At 44.7% G+C, this 16857-nt stretch overlaps 3 protein-coding genes and 1 non-coding gene across 5 annotated transcripts; 1 reads left to right on the forward strand and 3 right to left on the reverse strand.

Moving 5' to 3' along the window:
* Positions 1-1489: 1489 nt before the first annotated feature.
* Positions 1490-1562, reverse strand: TRNAA-AGC. The gene has a single exon. It is a non-coding gene; the product is annotated as a tRNA-Ala (tRNA).
* A 1380-nt stretch (positions 1563-2942) lies between these two features.
* On the forward strand, positions 2943-7178 carry LOC120651616 (fluoride export protein 1-like). The gene is made up of 7 exons (XM_039929182.1): positions 2943-3121; positions 4450-4941; positions 5074-5151; positions 5403-5501; positions 5634-5826; positions 5940-6367; positions 6450-7178. Exons 2-7 carry the CDS (start codon positions 4483-4485, stop codon positions 6666-6668), a joined length of 1476 nt encoding a protein of 491 aa, XP_039785116.1. The 5' UTR covers positions 2943-3121; positions 4450-4482; the 3' UTR covers positions 6669-7178.
* Positions 7179-8764: 1586 nt separating this feature from the next.
* Positions 8765-10363, reverse strand: LOC120648031 (pentatricopeptide repeat-containing protein At2g21090-like). The gene has a single exon (XM_039924814.1). It carries the CDS (start codon positions 10361-10363, stop codon positions 8765-8767), a length of 1599 nt encoding a protein of 532 aa, XP_039780748.1.
* Positions 10364-11198: 835 nt separating this feature from the next.
* On the reverse strand, positions 11199-14181 carry LOC120651617 (uncharacterized protein At5g43822-like). Of its 2 annotated transcripts, none has more exons than XM_039929184.1 (7): positions 13828-14181; positions 13383-13568; positions 12936-13054; positions 12652-12828; positions 12192-12239; positions 11903-11999; positions 11199-11828 (listed from the first exon to the last, which is right to left on the reverse strand). In XM_039929184.1, the coding sequence occupies exons 2-6, from the start codon at positions 13512-13514 to the stop codon at positions 11927-11929; spliced, it is 549 nt and encodes a 182-aa protein (XP_039785118.1). In that variant the 5' UTR covers positions 13515-13568; positions 13828-14181; the 3' UTR covers positions 11199-11828; positions 11903-11926. The 2 variants fall into 2 exon arrangements, with proteins under 2 accessions (XP_039785118.1, XP_039785117.1); XM_039929183.1 differs by having other exon boundaries at positions 11935-11999; positions 13828-14179.
* Positions 14182-16857: the final 2676 nt, after the last annotated feature.

The following is a 16857-nucleotide window of genomic DNA, read 5'->3' on the forward strand; positions in this document are numbered from 1 at the left end:
CGTGCTGATCAGTTTCCTATCTTATCAACGATGGCTAGGGACTTTCTTGCTATCCCACTCAACAATGTATCATCTGAATCGGCTTTTAGTTGTGGCAATAGGATTCTTGGGGAACACAAGAGGCTCGCTAACGCCACAGATGTTGGAGGCTTTAGTTAGTGCGAAAGATTGGCTCACTATAGTCCAAGATAAAGATAAGGATAAGGACGATGAAGGTATCCACTGTTTCTTTTACCTTCAATGATAACCAAATTCTTATTTGAAATCTGCATAGATGAGAATTTGTTGTTCTAAGGCAAGTTCCTCTCTTTTTTGGATGCAGGGATCTTAAGTGAAGTTGTTGGGGTTGGTGCAGGGCAAAATGTGCCACAGGTGGAATGAGCTGGACCGGTGGGGGCTTAACCGATGGAATTAGATATGTTATAACTATGACTCCATTTGCATCTCCCTGGAACAGGGTATATGTTCTGTCTTTCTGTCTCTCATGGCATGGCATCTAGTAACTTGTGTTTTCTTCACTAATATTATACAGTTAGCTTGCATCCTTGACTTAATGATTTCACTTACATTTTTACTGATTTTGTTAGAATCCACAAAGGTTTTGCACAAGCCGTTGGTGCTTTTGCAATTGTGATCCTAGAAATATACGCTTTCATTTTTTTTCCTTAACAAATTATCCTGATTCTCTATTAATATAGGGAATTAACCGAGGGAGAGTGGAGCAAATAAAGTTTCGCTTTAAGGAAGATACTCCCAGTGGTAAACCCAAATAGTGTACGAGGGCAGGCTCCTAACAACCCCTTCACAGTTCATCTCTTCAAAATTCAAAAGTGTTGTTGCTCCAGAAACAGACTTGAGAATTAAGCTATCTTAACATTCATGTTCATGTAGTACTTGTTAAGAAAATTCAACAGCTCTGTTGTTTTCACTTGTTCGGTTTGATGCATTCTACTATTTGGACTATGAGACATGAGTATGTATACTCAGATTACTGTAGTCGGTTTCAGAGTTGCATTATCTGCATAAAGTCTTAATCTAAGTCATGTATTTAACTAATATAATCTGAGTAATGTGCGTATGTGGGCTACAGCCTTGTGTTATCCGCCAGTTGCGTTACCTGCATGGTGGAGACACCATGGATCCACACCATGGATCCTCAATGGGTTGAAACCATAATCATGGGGTGGATTGGTAAGTGTATAGGATAATGTAATATAATCGTGTGGGTGGATTGATTTTTGTAACCGATGGATTGGATTGAGGTGAGTTTATTCTTTTACGATACTAGTATGGATCGGTGTGGATACAAATTGAATTTCGGCCCACTAGCAACAGATAAATGCTCGGAAGGATCGACCAAATTAAAAGACCGGAGCGACATCAAAACGTACGCCCATTTTTGTCAAAAAGAACAATCACGTACGAGGTAGTAGTGCGGTACACCCATGGAAAATGTTTCCCACGAATAAAAAACAACAAACAAAATATTTGGAGATGCGGGGTATCGATCCCCGTACCTCTCGCATGCTAAGCGAGCGCTCTACCATCTGAGCTACATCCCCTTTGTGTTGAATTTTAAATACAATTATTACATATTTGGTGATTAAGTTTACGGCGCCTTACTTTCTAGCGATGGAGGCCCAGATGTGACCCGAACTGATCATGACGGCCCTATTAAGTCATTTTACGCCGACGCAGGCCCATTGAACATTGTTTGTTGGTCGACTAGCGAGGCCCACGCACCTCCTGACCCCGTGACCCGTGTCCACACCATCACGACAGACACAGTACCTGATCTGAAGGCGTGGACCGACAGTGCTTTGCGTGCCGCAGGATCCACCGACTAATCCTAAACATGCTTATCAGCTTAAGATTAAACTAACTATCTGCATGGATAGTGTCAGAAAAAAAACTATCTGCATGGGTACATGTAATGAATCTGCAGGTTATGTGTTCAATTCAGCCTCAGCCAGGCGAGACCGCCAGAGGATCCAGATGCCCAGCAATGTTCCAGGCCTAGGATGGCAACGGGCGGGGTTTGGGTCGGATATCTGCATTTCGAGTCTAGCGGACTCGGGTTCAGGGGTGATTTCGTACCTGTAGTTTTCGGGCTCGGGCTCCTGAAACCTATCAATTTCAATTTGATTTTTCATCCGTGGATACTGGATACCCAGTATTTAACCATTTCAAATAAAAATTCATATTTTATAGTATGCTAATAATAACTATGTTTATTTAAACTATTAAATTTATTTTAAGTTGACTTAGAAAATTATTTACTATTTATTGCCTCTTTTTTTATACATGTGAATGTGTTATATACCCTATATATGTTTATAGGAAGTTGTTAAACAGTATGCCTAAATACATAGCAAAATTTATGTATCTAAATTTGTCAAAACGATCTATAATTTGGAAAGGATGGAGTATAAAAATCTATCATTGCAAATAAAAATTATGATTACAAAATAAACGCAAGTCACAATAACCATATCAATATAAATATCAAAATCGAATTAGCGGTTCAATGAGGTACGACAAACTCTAACAAAAACACTAGTTCCTTCATCCCTTGTTCCTTGATTCCTTTTTTTCTTTTGATCGACTATGGCTATCATTTCATTTGGTTGCCAACTTGCCATGTGCACCAAGCCAAACATAAATAAACAGCTCAGACTTGTCCTTCTACTGTCATACTGGTTGGCGAATCATTACAAGTAGAGTCAGTTGGATCCATGCCACTACAATTTCACGAAGTTGGATTTCATGTTGAAATTCATGCCATTGAGTGGCATGATTTTCAATGTGAAACCCAATTTCACAGAGTTGTGGTGTCATGAATCGAATTTTCCCTTACAAGAGTGCCCACGGACACTTCTTTTTTTGTTTTAGGAAGAAAAATCAGCCGCGGTATAAAACGCAGCCCCTACCCGACTAGTAACAACCTGCCCTGTCCTGGGGTGGGCGAGACGCCTCAACGCAAGACGAGACACGAGAGGCGAGGAGGCACCGAAAAGCAACCAACTATTTCGCGGTTTCGCCTCACCGGCCGCGCCGCCCACCGTCGCCTCGACTCGTTCGGATGGGGTCCTCCCTCCTCTCTGACGAATCCCCAAGCAAGGTAATTTCTCCCCAAGTCCCCCATCATCTTTCCTGCTCTCTCCTCTTCCCCATCCCGCCATCCTTCCAGCCACTCCGAAGATCTAGAATCTTCTTCTGCCTCTGCCCCTATCTCTCGCTCTCCATGCGTGAATGAACAGAGAGGAAAGAGAGAGACAGAGATGCATGCATCGAAGCTGGTAGTCGTTTAATTTCCGTCCGTCCCGCTGATCTTCCTCCCACCTTTCTTGACCACGGAACCTTTGCAGCTAAAAGGCGCCGAAGATTGTTAGGCTACTTGTTAATTAATAATTGGTATCGAGATTAAACTAAAGTGATTGGTAACCATCAGTATCAAGATGTCAAAGCCCGGCACCTTTTCACGGGGTTGATACCTTCATTATAGTTTATTCAGTAGCAGCCTAATCTGCAGATGCCACTTGTTTCCCCCTTCCCCACCGGCGTTGTCACTGTTCCAGACATGGACACATTTACTTCCTTTCCCCCTTTTACTTTTGATTCAACTAATTGGCTGTTTCTAGTCTTAGTTTATGTTTGTTCTTTCTCACTCGTACAGGTTTTTTATCTGCTTGTGCCATATGTGTCCCGGGAAAAGTTTCCCGTAGCTTTGAGGAACCCTGAACGGTTCCCATTTTTCTTTCTCTTTCTTTCGTAAATGTTCCATTTTGGCGGCTGGAGAGAACAACAGTATTATTTCTGCTTGTGCCATATGTGTCCCGGGAAAAGTTCCCTGTAGCCATCAGGAACCCTGAATGGTTCCCAGTTTTCTTTCTTTCTTTCTTTCTTTCTTTCATAAATGTTCCATTTTGGTGGCTGGAGAGAACAGTACTATTATTTCTGCTTGTGCCATATGCCCGGGAAAAGTTTCCCGTAGCTTTCAGAAACCATGAACGGCCCCTATTTTTTTTCGTTCTTTCTTTCATAAATGCTCCATTTTGATGGCTGGAGTACTATTATTTTTAGAATTATTCAGTTTTAATATGTGGAGGAGATCAGGAGAGTAGTGATGTATTGTAGGAGAGTAGTGATGTATTGTACACAATTGATGTTGACTGGAGGGAAAAAAATGTTATCTGTAAATTTTAAACACAACTTTCCAGTCTCCTCAGCCTTGTATTGAGCTGAGCTGTGATGTGATTTGTACAGATACAGACTACAAAACATACCAAATCTTATCTATTTGTCCTACTCATTGTTTGGTTCCATGCTTCCTGATTTTATATGCAATTTTTGTATGGAGAGAAGAAAAGAAATTTATTATTCATGGAGTCATACTTACTGTTGTAAGAAATAAGACTTGCTGACCTTTTTTTGATGGGTTGTTATCAGGCCTTTTAGCTGAAGAAACAATCCTGCAACAGAATGGAGAGCTCCTCAGCTAGGAACAATGGTTCTGTGGAGAATAACTTGGGTTATACAAGAAGTGCATCCATGGATTCAGCAGGTCCTCCTTTAGCTGCTAGGTCCGGCTCAATGTTAAGTAGGAGAAGTAGCAGACAGGCCTCGAGGGGATCCATCAGCCTCTCCCGTGAGATGGGGGACTCCATACTGAATTCAATGAGGCATTCTCTTCAGTCAGCAGATCAATTGCTCGGGGATGTCGATAGCTCTATTCTGGCTCAGCTCATCGAAAGTGGCAGAGCTTTACCACCCGAAGGTGATGTTGATGAGGATACAGCTAATACCTCAGAGCATCATAAGGTTGGACCTCTTCCAGATGATGTGGAGGTGCAAAACAATGGCAAAAGTGTGGTGGCACCTATATCTTTAGTAGAAACAAAAGTTTCTATTTCTAACACTCCAGCAGATTCATGTACCAAGGTAAAGATAATAGTTGGGTCGAGCAGTTGCTTATCATTCTCAAACAAATGACTGCTCTGTTGATGCAATGTTTAAAGGTTGTATTTCTTTTGCTAGAAGAGCTGACATGAAAGTGCCTTGGTTTTCCTGTAGGTTGAACCATACAAGCTTTCTCTGAGGCTCGACTATGCTGCTTACATGATCCATTTAGCTGTCTTTGGATTTCTGGGGGTAATTTCCTAAGATCTTTCATGAGGTTTCATGCTATTACTTGTGGAGGACTTGAACCAATGATGTTCAGTGAAATTTACTTTGAGATTTGTTATCTCAACCTGTTCCAACTTAGTTGTCTGCCAGCACCAAGTGTTGATGTGTGGTTGCTTAGATTGAAGGATCTGGCAAGAATTCTATTACAGGATGACTATCCATAATGCATTATTCTCAATTCCCTTGGAGTAATTATGCTTTTGATAACTGATCAGGTATTCACAAGGTATGGACTCCAAAAGCTGTTTGGCCCAGACTGCTTGGCACTCACCTCAGACCAAAGCCCGCTATACCCTGATCTTCCATCTAATATGGTATGTCCTATCCTTGTAGTGCTGAAGTTGCACACTACATCGAGTCAAGGAATTCTTGTAGACAGAGAGAAACCACAGGAGATTTGATCTGTATATACTAACTCTTGTTGATTGCTAAATTGCATGGGCCAGCTTGGATCTTTTCTGATGGGCTGGTTTGGGATCATCTTCAAGGCTGATATAAGGAACATATCTGATCATCTTATCATTGGAATCACTACTGGCTACATGGGAAGCCTTACCACTTTCAGTGGGTGGAACCAAAAAATGGTTGGCTTGTCTTCCAAAGGCCACTGGGTATATGCTATAGCAGGCATAGTACTAGGTATCTCATCATCTTTTTTTTTATGATAAAGTGCAAAATTCATAAACTAGATGTTATCTAACCAAAAACCAGGAGAAAAATCATCCTTCTGATGGTTAACAACACTGATTCAGGAATGTTCATTGTCAATGAGTCCATCACGGTTGGTGCGGAGACGGGTGAGCGCCTACGGAGTTTGATCCTGAAATACATCAAGGGGAGGTGTTCAATAGGTCACAAATATGACTGGGAGCACTGGAGGGTAGATACCAGGACTAAGCAGTCTGTGCTTCTGTCAGTGATGATGATTGTGATGTCCTTCTTATGGGTTCTGAGCATTGCATTAGCTGTAGTAAAGGTGCGTAGTCTTTCTGATGGTGCTGTACTCTGGATGGGCTGCTCGGTAGCGCCTCCAGGTGTTTGGCTACGCTGGTACCTGGCAAGGCTGAATGGTCAGGGAATTGGCAAGCACCAATCCTTCAAATGGCTGCCCATTGGGACCCTTGCAGCCAATGTTCTTGCTGCAGGTATCATGGCAGCGCTTGCTGTAACATCCAAAGCGGTATGGCCAAACAATTTTTCCGCTGAAGTTTACACCATGGTAAAAAAGTGTGTACATCTGATCCGTTTGATTTTTCTTCCAGGTACATACAAATCGATCGACAACTATTCTTAGTGGCATACAGCTTGGCTTCCTTGGTTGCTTGAGCACAGTGTCTACTTTTGCTGCTGAAGTTTACACCATGAGAAGAAGTGGGCAGATCGCAAGGGCTTTTGTTTATGCTGCATCCACCTTCCTGCTCTCTTTTGTGCTGGGAACTCTAATATACTCTCTGCCAGTTTGGAAAAAGCATTACAGATGACTTTTGGCAACTTCAGGATCCAACATAGTAGCTGCTGGCTCAAATACGTAATGAAACTTTTCAGAACATATAAGATTGTGTGTCAATGTACTTAGGAGAATCTGAAAACCTAAATGAAAGTACAAGGCGCGAAGCCAAGAGCTTGAAGGCTCATGGCTACGGGAGAGAAACTGGATCAATTATGCAATTTTGCTGCACAAATGTGACTCAGAACCACAATACATACCTGGATAGGAAAAAAACTCCAGCTTTACCTGTAGAACTCGTGTAGTGGCCTGGAACATTTTTTGACTTGGAGAATCGAGCATATGTATGTTCAAAGTGTCATCTTGTATTTGTGAACCAAATTGTATCACAAATGTGTGGTATCTGGTACAATGTATGATGCATCCATTAGTGTGGGATTAACTTCAATTGTGTTCTCATGCTGTCTCATGTAAATGCATTACATTTGTACATGTCTTTTTGTAGGTAAAGACCAATTAGCCTAATTAATTTTTGACCAGAAAATAATTATTTTTATGGTGCCAACTGCCAAGTACTCTTGCGCAAGAAATGTTATATACTGAATGAAAATATATGTTGTTTTTGTGATGTTGAGGGATGTTGCCACTTGACCATAAAGATAGATAGGATTTGTTTGCAGCTCCAAGAAATTTATGAGCTGCTCATCCCTAGCTTCAGAAAATCCTGGAGCTGGATCTGTGGGCATATTCAAGGTATTCAGTTAAGCAATTTAGTTATTATTTTTAATTAACTACATACATAAACCATATTATTTTATCTTACAAACTCCAATCCTGTATCGACGCTACAAAAGATTCCAAAATGCACATGTAGTTATCTCATAAGGGTATAAAAAAATAATTGTTTTGGCACTTTTTTGAGCTTCCTTTTCCTGTGATACGTCAGCATGCTGCTGGAAAAATATTTGGTGACCAACAATCTGAATGCTGTCCAAACTACTGAGCAACTGACACGCCAAATTACAGGACACTATTTACAATATATCATCTGTAATCTGCCCAAGAAAAGAACAACAGAGGTTAGCTTTGTCACAATTTTTTTGGGCCATTAGCTTTCTCACATTTTCTTCACTTATTCAAACAAAAGATTTATGCAATTGGCCCAGACCAATCATATGATAGTTTGCAATCAAAGTGATAATTTGTTTCATGTACCACAACAAAAGAACTATATTTCTTGCTGTAATGCGAGAAATTGAGAATCTGTACATACAGCTGTAACATGTATATGAAATCATTAAATAAAATATTGAGATGCACATGCACGCATCATCCTTAAGAATATTAGTTGAAAGATGGCACGAATTTCCTGTTTCCTGTATCCGTTGGCATGTGATGTGAGAGCAGCTTGAGAAAACTTGCAAATCTTCTTTCAAAAAAGAAAAGTTGCACCCCTGGGCCCCAGCCCCAACTGGCAGCAAAACAGCAGAACACTGTTCACTCGGCAATATTCCTTGAAAATGTTCACAGTGATCTATTCTTTTGTGCGGTTGTGCCAAGCACATCATAATGCGATGTCCACTTACCCTTTGGCCGTGTTTAGATGTTTTGCAAAAAAAATTTGTGATGGAATCTTGCTAATTTGAAGTACTAAATGAAGTCTATTTACAAAACTTTTTGCACAAATGGGTTGTAAAAAGCGAGACGAATCTAATGATGCTAATTAATCCATAATTAATTAATAATTAGCGGATGGTTACTGTAGCATCACTGTTGTAAATCATGGATTAAATAGGCTCATTAGATTTGTCTCGCGATTTACAGCCCATCTATGCAAAAAAATTTATAAATAGACTTTATTTAGTACTTCATGCATGTGTCGAAATATTCGATGTGATGTTTTTTTTTGCGTTTACGGGGTTTATGGGGTGGGAACTAAACAGGGCCTTTGCCATTCCTTTCAGTTTTGGATGCAACTACAGTCATGGACTCCTGCAGGGACGCAGCTGTCTTATCTCTGCTTTATTGAAATGGGTGTCTCCTGTGCAACAAAAAAGCAGCTTTACCATGCCAAAAGCCCTTGTAAGCATGATCATCTTTCAACCTTACCAAACTAAGGCAACCATCCGTTTACTCTGGATGATCCAATTTGCCCAGTTGCTTCTCTACCTTATTCAACAATTCTCTGTTCCCATGTATGGTGCAACTCCTAACCAAAATCTCCCAAAATCTTTCGTTAAAACTAAACGGTGAGCTTTTGATCCATTCAACTACTTTATCATCGGGTGATGCGTGGCTAACCAAATCCACCATACACAAACAATGGTCTTGTCCTGGCACAATCCTGTATCTCTCATTCATCAAATCAAAGAATTTCATCCCCTCTTCAACTAGGCTGCAATGGCAGCAAGCTGTCAAAACCAGGAAGAATGTATTAGCATCAGGCTTCAGTCTCTCATGAATCATCTGAACAAAGAATCCAATCGCATCCTGTGCATGCCCATGATGGCATAGAGCAGACAACATGCCATTCCACAACATAGCACTCTTCCTCTCCCTACCTGTTAGTCCACCAAGCACCTGTATGGCACCATCCAAATAGCCACATTTTGAATACATGTCAATGAGTGAGCTAATGATCATTACACTTCGATCAAAGCCACTTCTTAGCAACATTCCATGGATCTGCTGCCCAAGTTTCAGTGAATGCATAGGCATAGCTGCACATGCACTCAGACAACTAGCAAAGGTGAATTGATCTGGCTGCAAACCTTCCCTCATCAAGTGTTGGAACATATTCAGTGCTTCCACAGGCTTCCCGTGGCAAACATATCCCTTGACGAGGGCATTCCATGAAAATACATTCTTCTCTGGCATCTGATTAAATAGCTCACGAGCAGTAGCCAATTGGCCATCTTCAGCACAGGCACAAACTATTGTTGTCCACATACGCAAATCTTTGGTAGGCCTTTCGTCAAACAGATTCCTAGCATCATCAGTGCAACCGCATTTGCTGTACACATCAAGAAGAGAGCTGGCAATGCTGACATCAGATAGGAACCCGAGAACCGCCAAATGGCCATGGAATTGCGTGGCAAGCTCGCTGTCCATGAGCTCGGCACAGGCCCCAAGGAGCGCGATGAAGGTGCGATGGCTGTACCCAAGGGAAGGGTACGTGTTCCGGAGATTGGAGTACAGCTCCACGGCTGCACGCGCTTCACAGCCGCGCCCGAGCGCAAGCATAACAGCATTGTAGGAGACGAGCTCCCGGTGTGGCATGTTGGCAAAGACCTCGGCAGCGGGCGCCGCGAGCCCCAGGCGCGCGTACCCCGCGAGCATGGCGTTGTAGGAGTGGAGGCTGGGGCGGGGCATTTTGGCGAACAGCCGGCGGGCGTCGGCGGGGCGGCCGAGGAGGAAGTGCAGCGACAGGAGGCGGTCAGCCAGCTGAGTGGAGCAGGGGACAAGGCGCTTGAGGCCCGCGAGGCGGACGTAGAGGAGGAGGCGTCCAGCCAGGGAGGGGAAGGACGGCGCGGCTGGGCGGAGCAGGAGGAGGCCCGCGAGGGAGGAGAGGAGCGGGAACGGCGCGCGCAGGCCGGCGCGGGCGAGGGTGGGCAGGAGGGAGACGGCGGCGGGGGCGTTGCCGCCCGAGATGCAGTGGTGGAGCGCGCCGAGGAGGCCGGAGTACTGCCGTGGCGAGGCCGGAGGCGGCGGCCGGCCTGGGGCGGGCATGGGGAGGGGTCGCGGCCTCCCGAAGCCAGCTGAGCTCGGTCGGGACGGGCGCACGGCGGCGGCCAGGGCGCTCGTGCTGCAGATGGCCGCTGGCTGGATGCCGCGAACGTGGGCCGTCCAATTCAAAAACGGACGGCTGCGATGGACCATAGTGCGCTACTGTGACGATGAGAGGAAGGAAGATCTGACGAAGAGGCGCTGTTGAGGAACGGCATCTTAGATGTCATATTACGTATCACTTCGCACTCTAATCTTGCTGATCCCATGATGTTTTGATCGATTTGTAATCTCTATGGTAGCCATGGCGTTGATTTCTCTGTTCGTTGTATTGGTCGTCTTGTTAGGTTTGCTAGGTGGAGTGGGTTTTTTCTTGCTGCTTTGGGTTGGTTGCCACTAGCTTAACTCAATTACTCTGTCCTATTTATTTCTTCATAAAGAAAAAACTCTGTCCTATTGAAGGTTCTTTTGTAGTTACGCCGTAGTAATTCATTTTATTTTAAAGAAATACGTGCGATCGTGAAAAAGAGGCCGCAGCTTGCTTGCTCTTGTAATCTGTGGGCCTGTCGGGCACCTCCTACGCCGAGGTCTCAGTTTGCTATTTGTGTCGCAATTTTGCAATGTATCTGAATCCTGAATCCATACCGTTTCTATCATGTCGGCAAAAGTGCCAATCAACCTTGCCCCAAAATTCACCCTGGCTTGTGCGGCCGTGCCGCAAATCATCGCCTAGCCATACCACTTTTCAAATGACAGCAAGTCATCTACATGCATAAAGTCTGAGGCAGCAGTGCTAGGCCATAATAGGTTCAAAGCTAATGACTGTCTGCTTGAGTAATTGAGTTAAATTCTCCTTCTGAGTCTCAGGTATGATAAACTTCATGGAAAAACTGAAAGTGCCTTTTGCTATAATTTACAGAGGTGCGCACTGCGAACATTCCCAATGCACAAGAAAACAATGTATGGTAAATGAGGGAATGAGAAAGAAGATAAGTTAAAACAATGCTGTCCTTGGTCAGTGCCCGTATGCAAATTTCAGGCAACTATTTCACATGTGTTTGTACGTGCAGCAGAGGTCCACCTGACAATCACTGTATTTTGCTGAAATCCTTATATGTGACACAATACCAAGAGACATAATAGGCCATCTGCAATATGCTAAACTACATTGTAGATTGGTTTTCCTATGCTTCAGAACTAAACCGATGGCAGCTCCAGTTCTCCAACCACTGTTGCTAGTGGAAACAAAGACAGATTCCAGATGTTCAATCACTGTTGCTGATGGAAATAAAGACATGGCTTGGTCGCACTACCTCAACAATCAGGATCGTCGGACATGAAATTTCAGATTAAATCAGGCTTATCTGAGTGGGCAGCTAGATTTACATAGGGCCGAAGGCTTCAGTAGTTCAAATACGAGCTGGCTAACAAATTTCGTCTGCAAATATAATGTCGAATATGGATTGAACTGCAAAATGAGGAAAGCAGAATGTCAGTCAGCTGTGTATTTGGACACTTATAATTGCCATAACTGAAACTAACCGGATAATCTATTCTATTTATTCATTACTCGCCTTCATCTTTTGGTATGTTTGGCTGGTCTACTAAGAGTTGGCGGAGTGCAGCAATGTCACTGGAACTGCAAATGAATGAACACCACCATTGCTCTTAGTTAATAGAGTACCAATGGATTATTTTTGAATTGCAAGCCTTCTAGATGCTAAATTAAGAAAGAAAGTATCACTATTTTTTACAAGAAACTCAAGAGAGAATGAACTCCAGAGAGAACAAATCAGAGTTGAATAGGGTAAGCTGAATCCATTGAACTTGCCTGCTCTTCCATGTCAACAAGGAGATAACTGATGATTTTAGTGCAAACCTGTTCAAATGGCAATCAGGATAAGTTCATAGGAACACAGGCAGGAAAAGGGGGAGGGGGATCTACTGTGGAAAACTATGCGAGTAGCGGCAGGACATATGTCTATGACATCCTAAACATAAGATTACAGCGAGAGAATATAAAAATCATGTCTCAATTTGTGGATTGGCAAACTAAAATTAAGTTGGAAATAGCTGGTACTGAATGTACAAATCAGCATGAACTGAACTTCTTAGTCATAGTTAGCTATGCTTGGATTGGGTCATAACGAATCAGGTCCAGAAAAATGATCTTAACAAAACAAAACTCCGATGAACCAGCAACCAGCATACTTATCGTAAGAGCAAATGCAAGCTACTCATGGTTAATATGGGCACTTGCAGAAGGGGCCTATAAAGAATTCCTTTCTTACTCATCCTGGTGCATCTCGCATAATGTCCGAAGCCCATCCAAGCATTCCGCAATAGTTGGCGAAATTCCCACTTGTAACTGCATCTGTTTCGCTGTGAGTGCTGACCCGCCTCTCACCATCTGGTTAGTATCACGTAGAGCCTTATTTAGAGCTCTCACAATGCCATTTAACCTCTCCCTGAGCACTTGGCAGTATTATCATCAGGCATAATTGAATATAAAAAATCCCTTTTGCTTGTTCATGTCAAAATTGAAGGGAATGACAACAAAAGTGAAGCAGCTTACAGTGTCTCCCTCATAGAAACAAACAAGAGCTCCAGATTCTCAAACTGCTTCCCCATGAGGTCCTCTGGGATGTTAGCCACACTACGCAAGGCACCATAATTCTTGTCCTCTCCAAGCACCTTACATCAAATGATGCAAGAATTAGTTACTCCGGATAGTTGGGAAGCTAACATGACAACACAACTACATGTCATGGCAATTAAGTTATACATATTTTCAACAACACTAGTAATCCGCCATCTTGCTTGCAAAGTCATAATTGCAAAATTGCACATTGTGATTAGTAGGTACAGGTTCTGTGAAGCCAGAAAATGTGCTGTTGCAATCTAAAAAATGCTGAAGAACAATTACGAGAGTAAATACTCTCCAATCGTATTGTGAAACCTTGTGCTGCCAAACTGGCTGTCACAAGTTGGGATTGCTCAACAGGATGATCCAAGAAGATACCGGAAGGCGATCGATGACTACGGTGGCCCTGTTGAATTTAGTAAGGAGGCGGGAGTTGAGGTCATCCCACAAGTCCATCTCCTCCCGTGCCTTCCTCACCCGCTGCTGCACCTTCCGTACCACTGCCTCCATCTAGTTGTTCGCTGGCTGGTCTCGCTCCCCTCGTTCCCAGCAACTTCTTGAAGCCTGTGTAGTAATGGACCAAGGATTTTAACTCGGTAATACAGCTACAAAAAATTTCCAGGCAATCTGGTATATAAGTGTACAATAACCAAAAGTAGGATAACATATTTAAAAAGTACTAATAACACCTAAAATTCAACAAAAAAGTTTGAAATTTCTCCAGCTAGATGGAGGGATGAAGTTCAACAGGCATTACGAGGGGATCTAGAAATAGAGGGAAATACCTGGGATTACGAGGGGATCTAGAAATAGAGGGAAATACCTGGGATTACGAGGGGATATGGAGGATGAAGCCAACGAGGTGCTCCTTCACGACGACGTGGCTCAGCTGATGAAGCCAACGATGAGTTCCTTCTCGCCGGCGTGGCTGGGCTGGGGTGGGTCGGAGGCGGCACGCAGCAAGGATGACCGGACGGGGGCAGCGAGCGCGCGCGACGAGCGGCCGGCGACGGCGCGCGCGAGCGGACGGGGGCCGGGTCGCGCGCGAGCGACGGCGCGCGAGCGGATGGGGGCCGCGCGCGAGCGGCCCGGACGGCGGGATCTAGGGCGGCGGCGCTGCCTGCTGGTGTGTGGCGAGCGGAAGGGGGCGGGATTCAGGGCGGCGGCGTTGCGAGTGGGTTTTTTCAGCCCAAGAGAGCAGAGTTAGGGTCCGAAACATTCTGGGCGGGCGCGCCCGCGCTCGGATTTTTTTTTGCTTGAGCGCCAAATCCAAATAATTAGAAAATAGTTGGCGTTAAAATTTATTAGTTTTTACAGACGGGCTGTCCGATGTAGTATCAGGATTTACCGACAGACCATTCATTGGTAAATATATATATATTTATCGACGGACCGTCACTCGTTAAAACAGGAATTACCGACAGATCGTCCATTAATAAGTTTTACCTACAGACTGTCCATTAGTATTAGTGCATTTTTACCAACTGACTCCTGTCGCTAATACGGTGTTGTGGTGTAGTGACTCCCCTCTTCCTCCCGAACCCCATTCTCCACCATCTCCAGTGTCGGAGCTACCGAATTGAACCACCACCCGTCGCTGTAGTTTCGTCAGAGGTCACCACGACACCAGTTGTGTCCCACCACCAGCGGCCGCTGGCGCCCTGCTGCTTTGCCGTCCCGCCCACAACCTATCACTACCGCCGGCTAACCTCCGCCCAAGGACCTCCCTCTACAGCTGAGAACTCGCTGGCGACCACCCCGAAATCCCCAACCCCGAAACCCCCAACCCGAAACCCAAAAACCTAAACCTAAGTGGCGGCGGCGAGGCAGAGCAGGAGCGGCGGCGGCGAGCGCAAGGAAGAAGAAGAAGGAGCAGCTCGTGAGGAGGAAGGAGGACCTAGTCAACCAAGTTGGGCTGAATAGAGGTAATGTTTTTTCTTTGAGGCGATGGTTCGGTGGTTTGTAGCATAGGCGACATATAGCCGTGGCGGGCTAGAGGAATGGGTCATGTGAGCATGCTAAGCCTAGATGCACGTTTTAATTTGCTAATGCTAGGAGACACACATGCGGGTGCGATGCGATCCGTCGTAGAAAGAAGATCCGCAGACTGCAAGTGGGTTTTTCTGGCATTGTTTATCTTCTACCTCGCGACAGTTGCCGCTGGAGTTTAGGATGGGGGGGACTGGATTTTCCTATGGGCAAAAAGACGAGGGAGGGAGTGGCAGGGAAGACCGGTGGCGGCGACGGATTGGGGGCACTACAGTGGGGTGCCGCTGTCCGGGTAGTGGCCAAACAACCGGTGGGCCAGGGTCTAGACGGGGTGTGGAGGCCGGTGGTGATGGCGGTGGCGGGTTGGAGGAGGCCGGATCTGGCAGCGGGAGCAGCTGGGGACGATGAAGGCAGGCATCGCGGGGACAAGCACCTCCTGCAGTGCCACCGCTCGCCATGCAACTCGCATATGCAGCTCCGAATAGTCCCCTTTAAATTGCAGGGGGGAATGTCGACGTCTTGATTAGGCTTGGGTAAAGAGTCCTGTCAAATGCTAAGCTCGTTTTCTGTTAATGGGTTGACAGTGCTCATTATTAATTGAGCCGGATGAATGCGCGGGTAATAATGTACGTGGACGGTGGATGGACTGACGAGGTTGTCTCAAGGGGCGATTTTGATGTTTGAACGCAGACACCTCATGCAAAAATCGGGCCGCAGATCATGGCTTGCGTGTCACTGAAGAGTGCCTGTGTTGTCGGCCAAAACCCACTGGCGAGTAGCGACAGGCAACATGAAGAGCCGGGAGGCTGCCGGGGCGCTGGCTGGCACCGGTCCCTCGGTCAACGGCCCAGATCCTGGCACACGCCGATGCTTCCGGAGATGCATGGCGTGCCACCTGACTTATACACGATCAGGAAGGTGCAAACGTGCTTTCGATGGTTTGACTGCATGCACAAACACATGTAAACATTAGTCCGAGCCGTGGTCGGCTCCCCGGGACGACTCTTGCATCGGCTTTAAAGAGCCGATCGAGTCCCGGTGTCAGATCAGATCTACATATCTGGATGTTAATAGATAAAGCAAATAACTGCAAAAACTGGTTCAATTAGATCTAGTTAATCCAATCCACAACGGTAAAAGCTTCACTGCTAGATCGGAACATCCTACACGTAATTAGGTCTAACGAGCGTAATAGATAACCAAACTTTAACCAGAAAAGAGGCCTAAGAATAAGCGAGAGCCGATTCCCGGATCAATGCCTATTAAGATCAGAGCAAAACATCTAATACGTCGCCGGATCATCCAACCCGTTTGCAAGGCCTAACCTAGCAGATATTAAGCTGATTCTTAAGTATAAGAACAAATCATAACAGATTAGATCTACTAGATAAAAAAGAAACAGGGTGTTATCTCTACGCGACTAATTCCTATGCAACGAGAAATAGCGTAAGATTAATACATGATCACGCAGAGATAACATGATATTCGTAGATGATAAACAATAAGAGCATGATAGATCTACTGAAGGTCTTGCTACGAACATCGGGATAACTAGCATTACTCGCCATTAAAAACGCTTCAGTACGAGTAATACCAAGGTAAAAGCAAGAACAATGCTGCCCTGATCACAAGAAGTGATCAGGACAGCATGGCGCTTACTTGGATGAAACCCTAGGATTAGGGGTGGCGGTGCGCCGAGAATTGTTGTTGCGAGACGTGATGACGTTCTCTCTTTACGAATGTCATAGGGTACATATTTATAGTCCGGAGACTTGGAAAACAATCTAAACTAATGTGTCCATATTGGACTCTATCTCTAACTCAAACTGAACTTAAACCTAAAGGTACATGGTCCAGATGGCCC

This window comes from Panicum virgatum, chromosome 9K (genome assembly GCF_016808335.1).
Source record: "Panicum virgatum strain AP13 chromosome 9K, P.virgatum_v5, whole genome shotgun sequence".
Lineage (NCBI taxonomy): Eukaryota > Viridiplantae > Streptophyta > Magnoliopsida > Poales > Poaceae > Panicum > Panicum virgatum.

Excerpts from the sequence above, each read along its gene's own strand:
- LOC120651617 (XM_039929183.1), bottom strand. The coding sequence starts at position 13,514 with ATGGAGGCAGTGGTACGGAAGGTGCAGCAGCGGGTGAGGAAGGCACGG. Across the intron at positions 12,240-12,651 it reads TGCGAGATGCACCAGGATGA|GTTTGCACTAAAATCATCAG; the intron begins GTAAGAAAGGAA and ends CCATTTGAACAG. Across the intron at positions 11,829-11,934 it reads AAACATACCAAAAGATGAAG|TTCAATCCATATTCGACATT; the intron begins GCGAGTAATGAA and ends CTCATTTTGCAG.
- LOC120648031 (XM_039924814.1), bottom strand. The coding sequence starts at position 10,363 with ATGCCCGCCCCAGGCCGGCCGCCGCCTCCGGCCTCGCCACGGCAGTAC.
- LOC120651616 (XM_039929182.1), top strand. The coding sequence starts at position 4,483 with ATGGAGAGCTCCTCAGCTAGGAACAATGGTTCTGTGGAGAATAACTTG. Across the intron at positions 5,152-5,402 it reads CTGTCTTTGGATTTCTGGGG|GTATTCACAAGGTATGGACT; the intron begins GTAATTTCCTAA and ends ATAACTGATCAG. Across the intron at positions 6,368-6,449 it reads TTGCTGTAACATCCAAAGCG|GTACATACAAATCGATCGAC; the intron begins GTATGGCCAAAC and ends TTTTTCTTCCAG.